The sequence below is a fragment of the Coenobita brevimanus genome, chromosome 20 (assembly GCF_032717465.1).
Source record: "Coenobita brevimanus isolate Jiangsu-jjx chromosome 20, ASM3271746v2, whole genome shotgun sequence".
NCBI lineage: Eukaryota > Metazoa > Arthropoda > Malacostraca > Decapoda > Coenobitidae > Coenobita > Coenobita brevimanus.
The window spans coordinates 7257102-7278690 of NC_136973.1; the positions used below are offsets into that span (position 1 = coordinate 7257102).

Sequence of the window (21589 nt, forward strand, 5' to 3'; positions counted from 1 at the left end):
TTATAAAAAACATAATAAATTAACAAAATTACCAATAGAAAGGAGGGCACTGTGCTTATTTACCTTAGGCTGTTTATTACATGGTTTTCTCATACAGTAGTTATCATTTAAATTCTGCATTCCAAATTTTTCAGTATTCTGTGCAATCATTGGACCCAGACATTCCATATGCGAGAGTTTCAACTGTACTAAAGGAGTTTCAGTCCATAAGGTATTTCCTAAGCTGAATAAAACTGGAGTGAAAGTGTAATAGATGTCTTTATACCGAAGGAGTTGAGGTAAACTTGCCATGACATGGCAGACAGATTTATTACAATCTGATGTGTGGGGAATATATAGACAGTACATGCAATAATGCAGGGGAAGTAAAGACTTTTTCTCGATAAAGTTATTGTTTATATTGTGTGTGGGAAATCAGTTATGGAAGGACTACAAGTATGGTTTACCATTGCATATCCCTTCATTTCAGTGGTTGGAATTTTGGCAAATAGCACACAGCACAAGAGGTCAAGTTCTGGCCAGTCTATTGCAGTGGAACGACACCATGACTCAGGTAAATATAATGTTTCCAGAAATAATCGTCATCTCAACCACAGTTCCCATTCACAGATGTTGGGAAGATATAGGAAATGGCTCTTTATCACAAGAAAGTAACCCAAATACAGTGCTACCTCTTCTGTGCCAGAGGAGGTACAGTATGAGATTGTTTTGCAACACCAGTGTTGATGGTGGGCTTCTATCTATCTATTGCCAGACGCCTCAATCCCGTTTGGGGTGGCCACAAACAAATCGCCTCCAAGTCGCCCTGTCCCCCGCCATTTCACTGCCCTGCTCCCAACTCACACCCCCCTCTCTCATATACCTCTCCACCCCATCCCTCCATCTCATCCTCGGTCTCCCCCTCCCTCTTCCACCCTCCACCTCACTCACATACACTCTCTTCGTCAATCTTTCACCCTCCATCCTCTCCACATGGCCAAACCACCTCAGTGTGTTCCTCACAACGCTTCCTATCACATCCACATCCACACCACAACGCTCCTTTATATCCTCATTCGTCAGCCTGTCTCTCCACGTGACTCCACAGGCTCCTCTTGAATAACTCATTTCCACTGCTCTCACTCTTGACTTGTGTCCTTCCAACAATGTCCAAGCTTCACTTCCGTACGTTAGAGTTGGTATCACAATACTGTCATGTAGTAACTTTTTTACTTCCATGCTCACTTCCCTGTTTCTTATCACTGCTTTTAAGGAACCAGCAACCTTTCTTCCCTGCTGTACCCTTTCAAGCACTTCACCCTCCAAACCTCCATCCTTACTCATCACACTACCCAAATACTTAAACGTACTCACATTTTCCAATTCCTCACCATCCAACCTCGCTGTACATTCACTGACTTCACCTCTCTCAAAGACCATCACTTTACTCTTCCCTACATTCACCTTTAGGTGTATATTGTTTTAGTCATAAGTTGGGTAAATAAAGGATACAGGGTGGATGGTAACAATTGGGTGTGGAAGGTGAGAAGTGTGAATGTCGGGTGTAGTGTTGCAGGAGGCAAACTAAAAAAGACTTGGAATGAGGTCAGTGCGTGAGAGTTCAGGGATGAGGGGCTGAATAAGGAGGTTGCCAGATATCCAGCAGCATGGAGAGCTGCCATTAGGTGGCCAAGACTGATGCATGCAAACCTGTTGGTGTCTATAAATGATATGATGGTTGTTTTGCTGAGACTGTATATATGTGCCACACTTCGCTGATGCAATTACACCTGGATTTATATCACAGCTAGAGAAAACTGAGTTACTTTGCAAGACGACCTTTTTATATAAAAATACATTACAACTTCTGTCTTCCACAGTGATTATGAGTCGATTTGCTTTCCTGGACTTCCTAGAAAATTTACGAGAGCCAAGTTGCCTTTCCATCTTAATATCCTTGCTGGGCCATGTGTTGAACATTCTTAACCAGGAGCCAAGCAGTGAAGTGCACATAGACCACCTCCCTATGTGGCCACCTGCCATCAATGCGTAAGTGTTCATACCACCCACCTTCACTTACATTCACTGTCATCTGTCCTTGCTGCCTTCTCATATTGTATGTAGTGTATTTAATTATAAAGTACATTAGTACACTTAGTAAATATTTATTAATTATAATGCGATGAGAATACATGCTCATGTACACTTTTGTTTGCAGCTCTGTTTCAATGGAAACAGTACGAGACACATTAACATGGCTAGTTGATCATGCAACCAGACTGTATCCAACAGGAACACATGTGAGTATTTATTTCAAAATTTACCTCATAAGTTTCCTCAGTATTACAAATTTACATATACATCCAACCCTCTGTTTATGTAGTTAAGTTTCCTGTTTACACAAAAAACTGCACAAATGGGCTGCTGCCATAACAAAGCTAATGTGTTTATTAAATTTCCATTCTAATTTTTCCTCTTCCTTCTGCCTGTGGCAGCTTTACACTGAGTGACAAGCCAAATGGTTTTCTGTACACCAGGGAACCGTTTACTATGCTGGGTGGTAACCATATTACCAAATTATGGTGCCTGGTGGTTTAGTGGGTAATTAAGGCACTCCAGTCAGATTGAGCCTGTGTAGGTTTATATCCATGGAGTGGTTGGGGTTTATTGCTCATGCAGTGCCACTCTAGTGAGTTTGGTCACTCTCATCTTAAATGTCAGGACCAACTTGCCTAGCTCCAGGCTCCTGCGCTTCTCGTGGGGCAATGTAGGATTGGATGATGCATAGATGGATGGCTTTCTGCCTTGCCACTTAATACCATATATGGCCTCAACTTGCCTACTAGTATGCTTGTTAGGATATATCTTACAATAAAGAGGTAAAACACACATAAAACAGTAACATTAAAGAGGTTTGTAGCAACAACTACTGTTGTGGCAGTTGCCTTGAAAGGTAAATGACAGTTGGTGAGGTTGAGGGAAGGGGATACAAGGCAAAGGAGTTGAGACTGGGACTGGCCTCCATCTCCTCTGCAACAGTGCCAGGAGGCAGCCCAGAACCCATGGATAGGGTTTGGCACGTTGGATTGTGGGGAGGCTCAACCACCATGATATCACCATGCAGCTGATTTGAAATGTCTTGAGTTTTCCACTGATATCAGTAAGCAACGTTGGGTCTGGTTAGTACTTGGATGGGTGACCGCCTGGGAACACCAGATGCTGTTGGCATCCCTACGTGTCAAGTGGGGTTGGTGGAGGATTAGTGCCCCTCCCTGTAAAACAGGGAGGGGCACTAATTAACTCTAAGCCATTGGCCATCCCGTCTGGGATACATGGCGTCTGGCAATTAATGAATGAATCAGTCAGCAAACAGGGTGAACAGGTCATGTTTGTGTCAGTTGCATAATAGAATAAACCATACATGGGAGATGCTTAAGTAGAGGGTTGACTGTATTATTATAATACAGTACAGCATTATATTTGATAAAATCAGTGATTGTTGTAGGCTGTAGCTTTAAATACAGTACAGTAGCAGTTTGGTCACGGCTACAGTATACAAGACAGTGTTATGATGAAACTTTTACATTACTTTGTATATTTCTGGCCACTATGTTAAGTATTGTAGATAAAAGCTTAAATATTTTTTATTATTTATGTTGAATTCTCATCTACCCTTGTATTTGCCATGTCTCCAGACGAGTGCAGCTCTGTGCACATCATGGCATCTGTCCCGTGCTGATCTGGCATACATGAGTGATCAACACCACAACGCCCTGGCTGGCTACCTCACTGCCATCTTCGTAGCCACTGACTTCCTAAGGAATGATAATGGGGTTGATCAATCAGTTTTAACTGACAGTATCATACGAAGAATGATCAGATGTTGTATGAATCTCAACTGTTATACACAGGTCGGTAATAGTAACAGAAGGTCAGTAACAGTAACAAAATCTGAATATTGAAGTATGTACTTGTACTGCTGGTATTATATTCACATCATGTACTCTACTGTACCCTGCAGTAGTGTTATGTACTAGTAAGTATTGTATATTGTGGCATCAGTATGGCCAGATGACTCAAATGCCTGGTTAGGCAAATGTCCCTCACTTACTTCCTTATCTTCAGAAAAGAGGATTGTGGACTGCAGGAGAAGGGCAGCTTAAGCCTGTTGTCCACTGAGTTCACGTTTCAGATGACTTGGGGTCACAGCAACAACAACTCCATTCTTAGCATTGGGATCGTCAAACCTATCATTATTTTATTTACAGGCAGCCATCCTATGTCAGTTCCTGGAAAATGTAGACTACAGCACAGCATTGCGGTGCTTACAGGAGAGGAGTTCAGTTGATGCTATGGATGCCTACTACTGCTGTCTATGGGATGTCTCACTCATAGAATTTATCATCAACATGCACCAAAAACGAGGAGAATTACAACGCAGGGATAAGGCTGTGAGTAACATGCTTGAGTTTCAGAGTAGGTCAGTTTTCATTCTGAAGCCCTTGCTTGGCACTCAGGGATGCTTTAGGACTTGCTTATCAGTTGTAGGTGACATAGGAGGATAATTGGCACCTCCTCCTTAGTGATTTATTTTGCATGATACCTTAACATTCCCTTTTTTGTTATCTGTATCAGTTTTTCTAAGTAACATACTAAAGGACATTGAGGAACAAAGTGCCTCCAAGAGGTTAGGTGTGTTAAGCCGACACTGTGCATTCTGTACCCTGGCACAGTTATTGTTTTTATACAAGGGTTTTATTTACCCTTATTTAGAGTACAACTTTCATGTGTGGGAAGGCTCCTCACATGCAGCTCTTCTCAACAAGGTGGAGTCAGAGGCTTTTCATGTACAGTAATTATCTCCCCTCCTCTTAATGGCTGCCTTCAACCTCTGTCTCTTCATCGAGATATTATAGGTGAACAGTGTGTGAAGAATGATGAAGGAAGGGAAGTGGTGAACAGTGAGGATATTAACCCCTTAACTGGGGGGCATCACTTTCGTGACGCTTGGGAATAAGGAATCATACCACGGGGCGTCCCTTTTGTGATTCTGTGTTATTTTGAATTCGCCCGAGCTTTCAAGTGGTGGCTTGTATCATCTATATGTACTGCCAATGTCCAGCACTAGTCAGCACTCCTAATCTCATCTGTACTCCCATCCATCTATCTATCTATCTATCTATAGCCCGACGCCCTAATCCCGCAAAAGGTGGCCGCAGACAAAACGCCTCCAAGTCACTCTGTCACCCACCATTTGACTACCCTCCCCCCAGCTCACCCCCCCCCTCCCTCATATACCTCTCAAGTCCATCCCTCCACCTCATCCTCGGTCTACCCCTCCCTCTCCCTCCCTCCACCTCACCTACATACACCCTCTTAGTCAGTCTTTCATTCTCCATTCTCTCCACATGTCCAAACCACCTCAGTGTATTTCTCCTAATCTTCTCAACCACATCCACATCTACCCCACAACGTTCCTTCACTTCTTCATTCGTCAACCTGTCCCTCCACGTCACTCCACATGCTCCTCTCAAGTAACTCATTTCCACTGCTCTCACTCTTGACTTGTTCCCCTCTTGCAAGGTCCACGCCTCGCTTCCATACGTCAGGGTAGGGATCACAATGCCATCATGCAGTGACTTCTTAACTTCCATACTCACCTCCCTATTTCTCATCACTGCTTTCAGCGTACCAACAACCTTCCTTCCCTGCTGTACCCTTTCACGTACTTCATCCCCCAAAGTTCCATCCTTACTCATCACACTACCCAAGTACTTGAATGCACTCACATTCTCCATATCCTCACCATCCAACCTCACTGCACACTCTGTGACTTCATTCCTCTCAAACACCATAACTTTACTTTTGTTTACATTAACTTTCAGCTTCCTCCTCCTACACACTGTCCCAAATTCATTCACCAAACCTTGCAACTCCCATTCATCTTCACTCAACAATACTGTATCATCAGCAAACAGCAACACCGGAAGCTTCCAAATCTCACCCTCATTCATTAGGGCCAGCCCCACATCCACTGCCCTACCTTGCACCTCCTTTACAACCCCATCCATATATATATTAAACAGCCATGGAGACATCACACACCCCTGTTTCAGTTCCACACTGAGATCAAAGAACTCACTCAGCTCACCATCCACTCGCACCGTAGCCCTAGCTCCCTCGTACATACTCTTCACAGCACACAACAATTTCCCCTCCACTCCATATACTCTTAATACCTTCCACATACCTTGCCTATCCATTCTGTCATAAGCTTTCTTCCACAGGTATACCCATTAATGTTTAATAATATTCAGCTTAATCCTGCATCATCCTTGAACATGCATGGGGTTTCATTTACTCGGGACTTATCTTGGAAAGATCATATTACATCTCTTGTAAAATCTGCTTCCAAGAGATTGGGTGTGCTAAGCCGACTCCGCTCTTTCTTTACCCCTGCACAATTGTTGACTCTATACAGGGGTTTTATCCACCCCTGTGTGGAGTACAACTCTCATGTGTGGGGAGGCTCCCCACATACAGCTCTTCTCAATAGGATGGAGTCAAAGGCTTTTCGTCTCATTAACTCTCCTCCTCTTACTGACTCCCTTCAACCTCTGTCTCTTCGCCGCACTGTTGCATCTTTATCTCTTTTCTATCGTTACTTTAATGGTCACTGCTCCTCTGAACTGTCTGCTTGCATTCCTCCACCTCTACGACGGGCGCATAGCACCCGTCTGGCAGCAAACTCTCATCCCTTTTCTGTCCAACTCTCTAATGCAAGAGTTAACCGTTACTCCCAGTCTTTCATTTATGCAACAGGTCAGCTCTGGAACTGTCTCCCTCTATCTGTATTTCCTGCTGCCTATGATCTCCAGTCTTTCAAATGCAGTGTGTCCAGGCATCTCAAAATGATCAGATCTTGAATTTGGCTCTCTCTTGTATTTTGTTTTTCTCTTGGAGGGAACTGTTACTGCGGGCTCATGGCCTTTGGTTCCTTCTTCCTCGCATGAAAAAAAAAAAAAAAGTCCATGAAGGCAGCATACACTTTCCTTCCCTTCTCTAGATACTTCTCCACTAAACATCTTAGAACAAATATCTGATCTACACACCCTTTTCCCTTCCTAAATCCCCCTTGTTCTTCTCCAACTAGCTCCTCTGTCATATGCCTAACCCTATCAATGAGTATTCTACCATATATTTTACCAGTCACACTAAGAAGGCAAATACCCCTATGGTTACCACATACTTCTCTCTCCCCTTTTCCTTTGTACAGAGGAACAATTATACCTGATTTCCAGTCCTCTGGAACCCTTCCCTCTTCCCAAGCCAATCTACACAACTTCCATATCCACTCCACAACAATCTCACCCCCATACCTCAGCATTTCACCACACACTCCATCAATTCCTGGGGCCTTTCCCAGCTTAATCTTCTTCATCGCTTCCACTACTTCCGCCCTACTGATCTCTTCCTCCCTCCTCTCATCTCTTCTTCTCCCAGCCATTCCCCAACCACTTATATTCACACTGCTCTCACTCTCTACATTCAACAAATCCTCAAAGTGCTCCTTCCATCTCCTCAATTTCTCTCTCTTCTCCACCAACAATCTATTACTGTATTCCTATCTTTCACTCCCCTATTATTTCCCCTTTCACACTGCCTTACTTTTTTTACCTCCTTCCAAAACAATTTCTTACTCTCCCTCCATTTCACACTCAGATTCCTCCCAAACTCTTCATCCACTTTCTTCTTACTCTCCCTCACCAGTCTCTTAACCTCCCTTCTCCTGCTCACATATACCTCTCTCTTCTCTCTTTCATCTTCTCCCCTACCTCTACTCGCCAACCATTCACCATATCCCTTCTTCTTTTGTTCCACAGCTCGTTTCACCTCATCATTCCACCATGCTGTCCCTTGCACACCCTTGCATCTCCTCCTCACTCCACAAACCGCCTCACATTCTGCGCCTATCTTTTCCGTGAATATCTTACATACGTCTTCCACCCCTTCCATCTGCTCTAGCTCATACCTTCCCAATCTTTCTTCCACTATGCTCTTATACTCCATTGTTGACAATTTTGCCATTTCTCTCCGTTCTTGACTCCCCTTCCTACCTCCCCTCCATTACCCTCTCCTCTCGCCTGCCCGGCCATGCTGCGCTAAGTAAATCTTCCCCGGAATTTTCCACTGATTTCATCCATTGAAATAAGCCCAATGCCCTATCCTTATACCAAATAATATATACAAAAAAGAAATAAGGTAAGTGATAGTGCCATACACCTGGAATTGGCTAATTATCACCTGACAACACCTCACGTGCACTCGTTTGCTAATTTTCCCTGTTTATTTCCCCTTGAATGAAATATGCCGTATAATCAATTCTCGTAAGAAAAATATACATAAGAAAGGAAGGGAGAAGCCTAAGTGATATTTACATTCACCTGGAACTACCTAATTTAATATGTATTGTCTAGATTTCCTGCCAATCATTTCATAGCGTATATATTAGCAGCTGTCACCACGCTGACATTGGCAGCGTTGCACTCCCCCTAGGCCACCACAGCATTCAGTTTACTGTCATCTTTCAAGATGAAACCACGTCGGATTCGCGTCTGTCCAATTCCGCCGCTTTATAGCCCCATGCAAAGGGCCCTGTGACCTCTACCCCTACTAAACCTCGTGTGGAAAGGGTTAAAGGGCAAAGTGACTGCTGTGGAACGTGAACTGACTAATATATCAATGATAATGATGGACAGTGACTACAGTCTTTCTGGTGACTCTAAAACAGTGCAAGTGGAAATGTAAATAATGTGTAAATAATGTGTAAACAGCAAGTGAAAGCAATGAATGTAAATATTAGTGAACAGTGGAAAATAGTTTTATAAGTTACTGCAAGTGACAGTGCATAACACAGTGTAAATAAAATAGAAATGTAAATAATGTAAATAAAATAGAGAATGTAAATAGAAATGTAAATGAGTAGTAATATAAGAATACGAGTATACTGTATATACTAGGAGTAATGAAAGTGCAAGTTTCACTCTAGCATGTCTGAATACTATGAGCTATGAAAGTGGAAGTGAAAGTGACAGATTCGCTCTCAATGCTGGTACAGTATACAGGATGAGAAAGTGAATGCTACGTATTTTACTGAAAGAGAAATTGAATGCCTAGTGACAATAAACTACTGTTACTGAAGGAAACTTATGGTTAAAGACTGCAGATATATATAAGTGTTATATAGTAATAGAAATATAAAGTGTGAGTGTTTTTATGAATAATAAATGACAGAACACCAGCGGCGAACGAGCGCAAGTGGGAAGGTCATACGCGCTCGTAATTTTCATTGCTTTCACATTTTTTTTTTTTTTTTGAGTATGGATTCCAAACTATTTGAAAATCATAGAGTAGTGTTTCTAGTGATAATATCAGGCTATGGTAATCATTTTACGGGTTGTCGGGAAGTGTAAAGTGGAGACTTCGTTACCCAGCTTCAGAAGTCTCCACAAGTCCTACGGTACTCGATGAAGGCTCAACAAACATCCCAGGAGAAAGCTAAAGGTATCTGCCATATGCATATGTAATTATAATACAGTAATCCCTCCACTATCCGACATAATAGAGCCAAAGGCATGTCCGGAAAGTGGTCCTGTCCGGATAGTGGGCCCCAGCCTCCTGGACTTGTACTTATGGACCCTAACTCAGAAAAACACCTATACAACTCCCTCTAGACATGCATAGCACCTATTTAAGACCCAAATCACACCAATAAGGGACATAAAAAACTGAAATAAATGCAAAAGAACCATAAAATGAGGTTTTTGAGGTACCGTAAAACACCCTAACTTCGGACACTTTTCATGTGTTTTAATGAATAACTCTGTGTAAAATGGTGCAGTTTTATCCCTGTTGGTGTCCTGTGGTAGCCAGGGACAGTACCTACTGAGTCCATATAATAAAAAAAATTAGCCACGCTAAACTTGTGTGTTTATTTTTCATTTTCAAGTGTCCGAAGTTAGGAACAAATTTCCTAACTTCGGACAGCTTTTCCAAACTTCGGACATCCAAGTATCTGCCCTTTAAACATGAGAAAGGTTAATAGCACCTGTCTCTGGACACACTGGCCAAACTTCGGACACTTCAGAAGTTTTTAAAAAAAATCTCAAAAAAAATATTGTGCACTCATGGCCCAAGTTATACTGTACGAATATAAAGAGAAATATCCAAAAATATCTTCTTTTTTGAGCTTATAATTTGAGATCACATTAAGATGCATCATATCACACTGTAGTGAGGTATTCTGGCCATAAATATAACTAAGAACTCTTCAGAAACTTTTTCAGATGAAAAAAATATATAAAAATGCATTGCATACTTTCCAAACTGTAAGGGGAACTGATCTCTTTTTCCTAAACAAAACTTCATGTAATTATCAAGTAGCTACCTCACTGACTCAACAAATGCATACTCAAATAACATAATATGATGTTAAACACTTCTTACTGGTTCTGATGACACCCACACACCCACTAACATGCACACAAATCAACAGACACACGCATATACAGGCACATGTTATGACAGCACTATGGAAAGTATTAACGAGCTACACACTTTGGTCTTACACACACACACACACACACACACACACACACACACACACACACACACACTTTCCTAATAGGCCTGTGCTTATAAAACACACACACACACACACACACACACACACACACACACACACACACCTATAGTCTGTATTTTTCAAGTAATTTGTCTGTCCGAATTTAGGAATTTTTTCTGAAAAATACAGAGATATTCATTAAAACAGTCATAGCAAGATTATTCATGAATATATTTTAAAACAGTTTACTGCCCAGTACTTACAACACTTTTCCACATATACCGGTAATCGTACTAATCATGTTCTTACAAATGAAACTGTTTGTTCTGTGTGAACAAAGTTTTGCAGGGTTAGAAATTGTCGATTTTTTTCCATTTGATTCATAAACTTTTTTTCACCCACACATATTCAAGCTAGTTTAATAGGACTTATACATAATAATCTTTAAAGATTACCGTACCTACCCATATCATTATTTTTTGCAAATATCGCACTCTTTTCCAGTAAACTTCAATTATTACATTTTTTTGCAAAATGTCCGAAGTTTGGGCGCTGTCCGAAGTTACGGTGTTTTACGTAGGTTTATACAATATTAAACATTCTGGGTACTTACAAGTCCCTGGCTCCTGGACTGGTAGTTATGGACCCTAACCTAGCCTAACTCAGAAAAACACCTCCCTACTGCACATGCATAGCACCTAAGACACTACATATTCACACCAATAAGGGACATAAAAGAGTGAAATGAGGTGTTTGAGGTAAGTACAGTATGGAAAATACAGTATAGTACAGTATGAAACATTCTGCCTACTTACAGCAAGTCCATGGCCATCTCGATGAATAACTGCCTCCTCTCAGACTCTGACAGTAAGAAGGATTTCCTGAAGCACTTGCAGTACACTGTTCATGAAGTCTTGCACTTAACTTGGTTATTTGCACTCAGAAGTCCATTCTCTTCACACTGCGCACTCTTGTCTTACTTATGCTCCATTGTAACTTAATAAGTGTTGCACTCTGCACTTTAAGTCTTTCCACTCATAAAACCAGTTTCAAAACAAATCACACAAGTTTATTTACGTTAAATTTAGTCCAAAAATTGTTTGTTTTTTCACTCAAAATTCTAGTTTCTTAACAATACTGTATGCACTGTTTTTCTTTCACTGCACAACACTAAATTCCCATGTGGTCTAGTGGAGAGGTTCTTGCCATTTAATCACTGTCAGAGTCTGAGAGTAGCACATGGAGGTGACCTAGGGATGCGTCGCTGGGTCGTGGTGATGGCGTACCCACTGCAGACGATTCTGAAGATGGGCACAAACTCACGTCAAGCAGTGACTCCACCATGGCTGATGTGCTGGGCTGTGGCTCAGAGCATGAGGGCCTGTCTTGGGGAGGCAATGGAGTGGAGCCAAGGCTGGGCACAGCGGGGGTCATGGGCCTGAAAAAGCTGTCAATCGTTGATTGATGCAAGGAACGAAGATTCTGACGATTTATGATGCACTGCCTGAAAGCACACACTTCCTCCACAAGTCCCAAGGGCCCCATCTCCCTGTCGCAGTCCGGGTGTTCCAGGTAGTCCAGAACGAACTCTAGGTGTTCCTGGAGTGCGCTCAGCTTGGGGATGGCTGGAGTTGTGTCATGCTGAGAAGAGTCCGCATCATCATCGCCGTCCTCATCGGAATCTTCAAGCTGGGTACTGACACCTGCAACTGAAGATGCGATCTCGATATCAGACAGGGTCTGATACCCAGGATCGCCCTCGTCGTCATCCAACCACTCACGCACTTAGTCCACATCAACGTCGTCGCTGTGCGCACGTAGACGTGCATGGAAGTCATCCACATCGAAACCTAGGATATCGTGCTCAACATCTGTTCCGAGAAGCAGACGAGACCAACCATTTTCTAGAGTCTTGACAGGGATTTCCATCCATGCACTGGCCCAGTTGTAAATGGCAGACTTGATGTTGTAGCGGCAAAGGTTTTCCAAAGTGGCTGGCCTCGCGTGTCCCATCCCTCCCTGCACTCGTCCTCGTCCTCGAGAACAACCATCACTTCATCCAGGAACTTCCGTCAGTATAGGCGCTTCATTGCCACGATCACTCCTTGTTCCATTGGTTGGATGAGAGCAGTAGTATTAGGTGGCAGAAACATGCACCTAATCCGGCCATTCTCAGCCACCAAGTCCTTGTCGCACGGGTGGGTAGGTGCATTGTCGAGGAGAAGGAGGGCCTTTACCTAGTCGCGAGGGATTCCCAGTTTCTCCGTCTGGTAATGTATGACCTCCTTGACGAAATGGCGGTGGAACCAGTCTTTGAAGATGTGGGCTGTGAACCATGCCTTCAAGGAATGGTACCAGACGACAGGAAGGACATCCATCACCCCACGAAGACACCAAGGCTGCTTTGCACAGCCAACAATAACAGGCTTAAGCCGGTGCATGCCGTTAGCATTGGCACTGCACAAAGCAGATATCCGTTGCTTGCAGAGCTTGCGGCCAGGTACACGCTTCTCCGTCTCCTCGGCTAGAGTGTTTGTAGGCAAAGAGCGATAGAATAAACCAGTTTCGTCAGCGTTGTAGACTTGACCGAGAGTGAGGCCCTCCCTGTCGATCAAGCCCTTCACCTTGTGCCGAAACTTCTCTACTCCATCCTCGTTAGCGTCCAAAGCTTCGCCATGAGACTTACGGTTGGTAAGGCCATGTCGTAACTTGAACGCGAAGAGCCAACCCTCAGATGCCTTGAAGTCTAGGGCGTCGTGAAGCCTTGCGAACTTCTCAGCAGCAGCCTTCAGCTCCGTACCACGTACCATCACACCAGCAGCACGTTGCTGTCGATACCAAATCAATGTGGAGCGGTCGACTTCAGCAAACTTGGGAGTAAACATCATCTTCCTCTCCACGTTGCATTTGCTTTTCGATGAGAAGTCAGCCGTGTACTGCATGAGTTGTCTCGGGATCTCTTAATATCAAACAAAGTAGATCGGGCCAGGTTGAACTCATGGAGGATGCGTGACGAAGACCATCCCGCATCTACTTTCTCCAGTATCTCCCGCTTCTTCTCCAGAGTCAAAACCACTCTCTTCCTTTTCTCAGGGGGGGGGGGGCATCATCACACACATGAAGGAGAGGCATGAGAGCAGCAGGAGTGCCTGCAGCAGGTAAGGCACCACCACAAAAGCGAGCACGTGGGCTGCCATGACGATGAGCGTTCACTCACGACAAGAGACGGGCGGAAAGTGGGGAGGATGCAGGGACGCTCTAGCGGACGTCGGAGGAATGACGCACCACAACAAAGCTGTCCCGCGCCGCGTGCACAAAGTTCAAATTACGGGCGGGATTTTTTTTTTTTTTTTTTTTTTTTTCCCCCCCTAATTTTTTGCGGTTTTCAGATCATTTTGGGAATATTGGATCCCGGGACGATTATGTCCGGTAAGTGGGGATGTCTGGAAAGTGGGCATCCAGAAAGTAGAGGGATTACTGTATTCTAGGACTAATAACTGATTTTTGGCAAATATTTTTACAAAGTCTGTTGGAGCGCGAATATCCTAGCGGGACACGCAAGTCGAGCTAAAACAACCCCATGGTTTAGGGGTTAAAGATGCATGGAGAGAGCATTATAGCCGGTTGTTGAATGAGGAGTTTGACTGGGACAGGGAAGGTTTGGAGCCAGCAGATCCAGTGTTTGGCCCTTGGCCTTTGATTGATGCTGCTACTGTGAGTGAGGCAATAGGCAGGATGAAGGTGGGGAAGGCAGCAGGTGTGTCTGGGTTGGGTTGACTGCCGAAATGTTGAAGGCCTCAGGTGATGTAGGGGTGAGGTTATCCACTGACCTGATAAATATGCTTATTTATGAGTGTGTTGTCCCAGATGATTGGCTGAAGAGTGAAATTGTAAATGTGTATAAAGGGAAGGGTGATGCCCTGGAAAGAGGAAATTATAGAGGTATAAAGCTTTTAGATCAGATAATGAAGGTAATGGAGAGAGTTTTAGAAGGTATGATTAGAGAAAGAGTGAATATTGATGAGATGCAGTTTGGGTTTATGCCAGGTAGGGGGACCACTGATACCATATTCATTGTTCAGCAGCTTCAGGAAAAATATATTGGTAGGAGAAGGGATCTGTATTTTGTTTTTGTTGATTTGGAAAAGGCCTTTGACAGAGTCCCTAGAGAGGTGGTGAAGTGGGCAATGAGAAAGTTTAGCTTGGAGGAGTGGCTGGTTAGGGTAGTTATGGCTATGTATGTGGGTGCTCGCACCCAGGTAAGAGTGAATGGAGATTTGAGTGATGAGTTTTCCGTGAATGTTGGTGTGCATCAGGGGTCAGTTTTGAGTCTCATGTTGTTTATCATGGTACTTGAAGCCCTCTCACGTGACATTAGAAACGGACTCCCGTGGGAGATGTTGTATGCTGATGATTTGGTGTTGATTGCAGAAAACGAAAGGGAGCCGGAGGAAAGGTTTAGGAAGTGGAGAGATGGTATGGGGTACAAGGGCTTAAGGGTAAATGCAGATAAAGCAAAAGTGATGATATCTAGGGTTGGTGGCGGTACTGTCAAAGACAAGGGGGAGTGGCCATTTGCAGTTTGCCACAAGGGCATGGGAAGTAATTCTATCTTGTGTGGTGTTTGTGATAGATGGGTGCACAAGAAATGTAGTGATATCAGAGGTAGACTGCGAGATAATGCTGATTTTATGTGTAAGGCGTGTCAGGGAGAGCAGGTGGAGATTGTCAGGCGTGAAAGGATTGAACTTGCTGGTGAATCTCTTGAGTGTGTGGAAGAGTTTAGTTATTTGGGAGACATGTTGTGTGCTGGAGGTGGGGCTGGAGCTAGCCCTGTGGCTAGGGTGAGAAGTGGTTGGAAGAAGTTCAGGGAGCTGTTGCCTCTTCTGACATTGAGAGGGCTCTCCCTATGTGCTAAGTGGTCTTTGTATGCAGCATGTGTTAGGAGTGTAATGCTGTATGGTAGTGAGACCTGGGCAGTAGAGGAGGAGGATATTCGCTGGCTCAGACGTACAGATATGACAATGATTAGGTGGATGTGTAGTGCGTCCCTGCGTGCAAGGTCCGGGGGGGCTGGGTTTATGATGGAAGAGTTGAGAGGTAGGATGGGACTGGAGTGTATTGATGTTGTGATGAGGAGAGGTAGATTGAGATGGTTTGGACATGTGGAGAGGATGGGGGATGATAATTGGGTGAGGAGGGTGAGAAGTGTTAATATTGGGAGTGGGGTTATGAGGGGTAGACCGAGAAAAACATGGGATGAGGTCATTAAGTGTGACCTCAGGGTTAAGGGACCAAACAGGGAGGCTGCGATGGATCGTGCAGCGTGGAAAGCCGCCATTAGGTGACCAAGGCCGGCGCATGCAAGCATGTTGGAGCCTTTAATAACGAAACGAAACGAAATGATTGCTGTTTCAGTGGTCACTGCTGCTCTGAACTGTGTTTGCATCCTACCACCACTACAGCATATAATTTACATAATATTAGGAAGATTATGGGTACATAAAGGGATGAAAAAAGTGTGTGGAAATCAGAGGGACATTTGTCTTCTTAGTGTAGTAGGCAAAGTACCTGTATATGGTAGGATACTTATTGACAGAGTTAGGGAAATAACAGAGGAATTAGTTGCAGAAGAACAGGGAAATGGCATATGAATACAGGACCAAACTAGGTGAGGAGATGAAATCAGTGAATTGGAATGAAATGGATCTGGACAGCCTGTGGAATGCATTTAGGGATTGCTTAGGAGTGCTAAAACAATGTGTGGTGTGGCAAGACTAACAACAAAGAAGAGAGGTACGGCATGGTGGGATGAAGAAGTTAAGAAAGCAGCGGAGGAAAAGAGGAAGAAGTGGCTAGAGTGGTTACAGGACAGGGGTTCAGTTGAAATAACTGAATATATTGAGAGCAAGAAGCACAAAAAGAGACTAGTGAAGAGAAAAAAGGAGGAGGTAAATGATGAGCTAGGATGAAAAATGAATGCAAATTACTCCGAAAATAGGAAGTTATCCTGGAAAGAGGTGCAGAAATATAGAAGTGACAGTGGAAAGTAATGTGAAAGTGGACGGATGTAAGTGGTAGATTATTAACCCATGGGGATGAAGTAAGGACCAGATGGAAAGAATATTTTGAAAGCCTGATGATTGGGAATAGAGAGAGCAGAGCCACTGTAAACATGACTGATTTTGGGGGTATGCAGAGAAGGAATGCAGTGCCAGGAAACGTGACATTTGCAGAGGTGAAGAAAGCTGTGAAGCAGCTGAACAATGGAAAAGCAGCTGGGGTTGGTGAGGTAGCCTATATGCAGAGATTAGTAAGTGTAGTGGAGAGAGTGGAATGAAGTGCTTGTTGGATATATGTAAGAACGCATGGATGAGTGAAACTGTGCCACCAGAGTGGAAAAAGGCTGTGATTGTACCCCTGTACAAAAATAAAGGTGAGTTAAGTGAGTGCAAGAATTATTATGGCATAAGATTATTGAGTGTGGTAGGGAAGGTTTATGAAAGAATTATTACAGAGAAAGTAAGAGAGATATCAGAAGTCCTAGTGAGTGATGAACAGGAAGCTTTAGGAGTGGCAGAGGATTTGTGGATCAAATTTTGCAGTAAGACAAGTAGTGGAGAAGGCTTGTGAGAAGGATTATAAGGTATTTATGGCATTGATAGATCTGGAAAAAGCTTACAACAAAGTAGGCAGAGAAGAATTAGGAAAGGTTTTGCGCATATACGGTGCAGATGGTAAGCTGTTGGGTGCCGTCAAGAGTTTTTATGATGGTAGTGAGGCATGTTTAAGGGTAAATGGGCATCAGCAAGGTTGTGTGATGTCCCCATGGTTGTTTAATATATATATGGATGGAGTGATGAGAGAAGTAAAAACATGAGTAATGGATAGAGAGATGGCGTTGGTGATGAATAAATATCTCAAATTTGTTGTATGCTGATGATGCAGTACCACATGCAAATACCAGACAAGAACTTGGTACACAAGTGCAGAATTTTCTGATGTCTGTGAGTGTTGTGCCTTGAGAGTAAATGTAGAAAAGAGTAAAGTGATGGTTATTGAGAGAAGGTGACTCCCAGTGTGATATTACAGTGAATGGTGAGAGACTGGAATTGGTGAGAGAGTTCAAATACCTGGGTACAGTGATAGAAGAGAGAGGAAAATTTGCAAAAGAAGTGGAAAGTAGAGTGACACAGGGAAGGAAAGTAGCTGGTGCTATGAAGGCCTGGATAAGAAACAGAAGCTTGAGAGTTGCAGCAGCACGAGGCTTACATGAAGGAGTGTTAGTGTCAGCTTTAACAAATGGATGCGAGACTATGGTGTGGCATGAAAATGAAAAGTCAAAAGTTAGAGCAGTAGAGATGGGACTGCTGAGGGATGTATGTGGAGTACGGAGAGTGGATAGGATATGAAATAATGTGATTCGTGAAAAATGTGGAGTGAGGAAGTCTGTGGACACCAGAATCAAGAGAGTGTACTGAGATGGTATGGTCATGTGGAGAGAATGGATAACAATAGAGTGGTGAAAAAGGTATATCTGAGTGAATTTGAAGGAGGGAGGAGGCGAGGTAGACCAAAGAGAAGATGGAGGGATATGGTGGATGAATGTGTAACGAAGAGAAGTATGGAAGTTGGTGGGGTTAGGAGACTGACAAGAGATCGAGCTGGCTAGATGAATGTTGTGAGAAGAAGTGCATGATCAGGGACTTGGCACCTCATTTTAACGTGACAGCATCCGGATTGATTCTATTGGATATGTTTGTATGAAGCTACAGAATGTGGTGAATGTTTTTGGCATACCAGATAGAGCCAGGATTCCGGGGGCTTTAATGATGAGCAAATAGAAGCGTGGCCCATTGGACTGGACAAACTTTGGCTGTCTGAACGTTGCTAAACCTCACCCTGCCCTTGGGCGGGAAAGGAGGTCCAGATGATGATGATGATGATGATGACCTCTCCTTGTCTCTTGTCAGTGAAACTTGTGCCTATCAAGACAGAAGCCTGTGCTGTTCCTGATCCCAAGCCAGTCTGGCAGCACAACTCTCAGTTGTGGTCAGCGTCCCCTGTGAGAGGAATCCCCTCCTTGATCTCGGGTAATTTGTAATACATTCATCAGCGCTGCCTGGGTTGCATGCTTAAAGGTATCCCATCATTCAATAGAATCATCAGCAGTACTGACCACTTCAAACTTATTTGAGACTGCCACTGCACACTTATATGCACACTCCTTATCCCTGAGTTTCTTAAGATGGAACCTGTTATGGGGGTTTCTTGAGAATCTCTCAATTTTGATTTGTAGCCCTATAGCAGCAACAACAAGTCTGTGATCAGTAGCAAAGAACTCTGCACTCTGAAAACTTGCAGTTCTGAGGGATCCTCCAGTGAGTACTAAACAAGAATGTGGTCAGTTTCCTTAGCAACCCCTCTGGTGTTGGGATACCAAGTTCAGCAGTGAAGATTTGGCCACTGGAACCAGGATCCAGAAATTTGCAACTTATGGGATTTTGTGAAATCCAGATGGTAAGAACTATTGGAGTTCCTGGTTCCAGAGCCATGGGGACCTACACAATCCCTGAAGCCCTCTCTGTCAGTGCCAGTAACTGCATTAAAGTCACTCAAGACCAGGAGTGTATCCTACGAGGGGCACGGTTCCAAAACAGAGTCAAGTTTGGTGTAGAATAGCTCTTTCTCTTCATGATCAAGCATCTCATTTGGAGCACACACCGCAATACGAGAGATGAAGCCCAAGGAGTGCTTCAGTCTCGCCAGCATTATACACTCATCAACCAGAGAAATCCCATCGACACAAGAGACAAAGTGAGCAGCAATTGCCACAGCGACACCCCAAAGATGGGCACCATCATCACAGCCAGACCAGTAGTATGTGTAACCATCGTTACTGATCTCACCATGCCCAGGTCACCTCTTATCAGAGAGTGCAGCTATGCCAACCTCCAATCCCCTATTTTATTTTATTACTATTTATAAACAGTATCTGTAAAATACTTATGGATCACTTCCACACTTATCCACACAGTTTTTCTTATTGGCTGCTGCTTCTGATTCTCACAGAATCATATCTTAATCCCTTGTGCTCTCCCATGCCAGTTTACTCCTCTTTTTTCTTGTGTTTCATGTTCTCTCTCTCTCTCTCTCTCTCTCTCTCCCCCTTGCCATTCTACATTTATCACTAAACCATCCATCTATCTTATATGTTTAGGTCCTATTTGGGATGAATTATTAACACGTGTGTGTGTGTGTGTGTGTGTGTGTGTGTGCGCTTAAAGATTAATTTCGTAATTACAATGGTTATAATTATTATTTTTTCCATTTTGATACAGTGGAAGGAGGGGATTTATGGCATTATGAAGAGGGTTACTACACAGGCATATCTGGTTTGAATGCACATTGTATTTCAGACTCCTTGTATTTTGTTACGCAGCCAAGAGTAATTGATAATATTTGTTACAAGAGACATAAGTTCTATTTCTCTTCAACAGTTAAAGATGATGGGTCTACTGGAAGTCAACTCCAACAACAATGACGAGATCCAGAGAGAAGCAGCAAAAGTGCGCAAACACCAGTTCTTGCGCTCCATGGCCAAACAATATTTATAGTACCAGCTCCACAAACTCTATATACTTATGTAATTTAGTAAGACTGTTGTATATCAGGGATCAGTTCCAAAATTTTATAACTTTCTCTTACAACTGGTAATATTATTTGGGGGAACAGGCAGATCATCTGAACAAATAACAGTGGAACTTTAGTGGGCATTTTTTTTCTATAAATTATACAGGACTCAGCAGCAACATGAAAATAGGACTTCCACCCATCCAATCCTTCACTGAACCCAGTACTGCATTGTTCTATCAGGAGCATAGGGGGCCAGTGCTAGGTTAGTCAATCCAGACATTTAAGGCAAGAGTGACTAGTTGCTTGCCCCCTAGCGGCATTGCATGACCAGTGAACCTCAATCGTTCCTCAGAATATCCATACACATTGAGCTGAAATGCCTCAACTCACTTGATCTCCAGGCATCTAAACATTGTATGAAAGCAATGGGTCTAATGCACTACATCAGTACACAGCTTGAAGTACCCACCCTCCATCTCCCAGCAGTACTGCACTTGTATCAGAGAATGGTTTCAAAAAGGGAAAAACACTCAAAAGTGACAGGGGTAATGAGGACATACAATATTAAAGTGTTCTAAAATAAAATTCCACAGAAATTTGTTTCACTCAAAATATGAAATGTATGTATGCAAGACAGTTAAAGTTTTTTACCTGTCAGGGTATAAAGGTACAGTATTACAATTTCTAGAGTGTTGAAATTCAGTAAAGTACATTCCCATTCATTCAACCCTTAACCCCTTTTATCCAGTGATGTCATGTTTATTTTATTCTTTCTGCATCCTGACAGTGTTGCTACAGTTTGGAGAAACGATCTATAATGACCGGTTTACAAACAGTTTCCGTTAACCTCTTCACAGCATGATTAAATAATTTCTTAATAGCAAATAAAATAAGCAAAGTACATCATTGGATGGAAGGACTTAAAAGTAGTTATGAAACAGCTGGAATATTGAAACAGTGTTGTTTGATGGCACAGAATTATGAACACTATAAATAGCTGGTACTGTAAGTTTAAATAAAGTATATTAGTGAGAGGTTACTGTTTTTACAAATTTACACCTATCCTGCATTACTGTAACTCAAAGTACAGTTTATCATACAGGGAAGGATGAAGTTATTCAGTTTTGAGAATTACAAGGATACAAGAAGGCACTTCACTGGAGGGCAGAAGATGTTTGCCCCGAAGTTGCACCAAGTTGCCCAAATTTCCAAATAACTACATCCACTCCCTTGATGTAGTTATCATTCTTTGTCTGTGTCTGCCCTCCTCTCTTCCAGTTTCTTCCATCTTTCCTGTCACTTTTTATTACTCTTTCCTATTCAGGTGGCTTTACACTAAATGACAAGCCT

General features: G+C 43.1%; 1 protein-coding gene across 1 annotated transcript in view; it reads left to right on the forward strand.

The window, feature by feature from the left end:
- The window catches only part of IntS8 (integrator complex subunit 8), a 72715-nt gene extending 52324 nt beyond the window's left edge, over window positions 1–20391 (forward strand). Inside the window, exons 16-21 of the mRNA XM_080266487.1 lie at window positions 470–553; window positions 1860–2028; window positions 2198–2279; window positions 3675–3890; window positions 4248–4430; window positions 20104–20391. Of these exons, the coding sequence (XP_080122613.1) occupies window positions 470–553; window positions 1860–2028; window positions 2198–2279; window positions 3675–3890; window positions 4248–4430; window positions 20104–20220 (851 nt within the window). The 3' untranslated portion in view covers window positions 20221–20391. The remainder of the gene's footprint in view (window positions 1–469; window positions 554–1859; window positions 2029–2197; window positions 2280–3674; window positions 3891–4247; window positions 4431–20103) is intronic.
- The last annotated feature ends 1198 nt before the right edge of the window (window positions 20392–21589 follow it).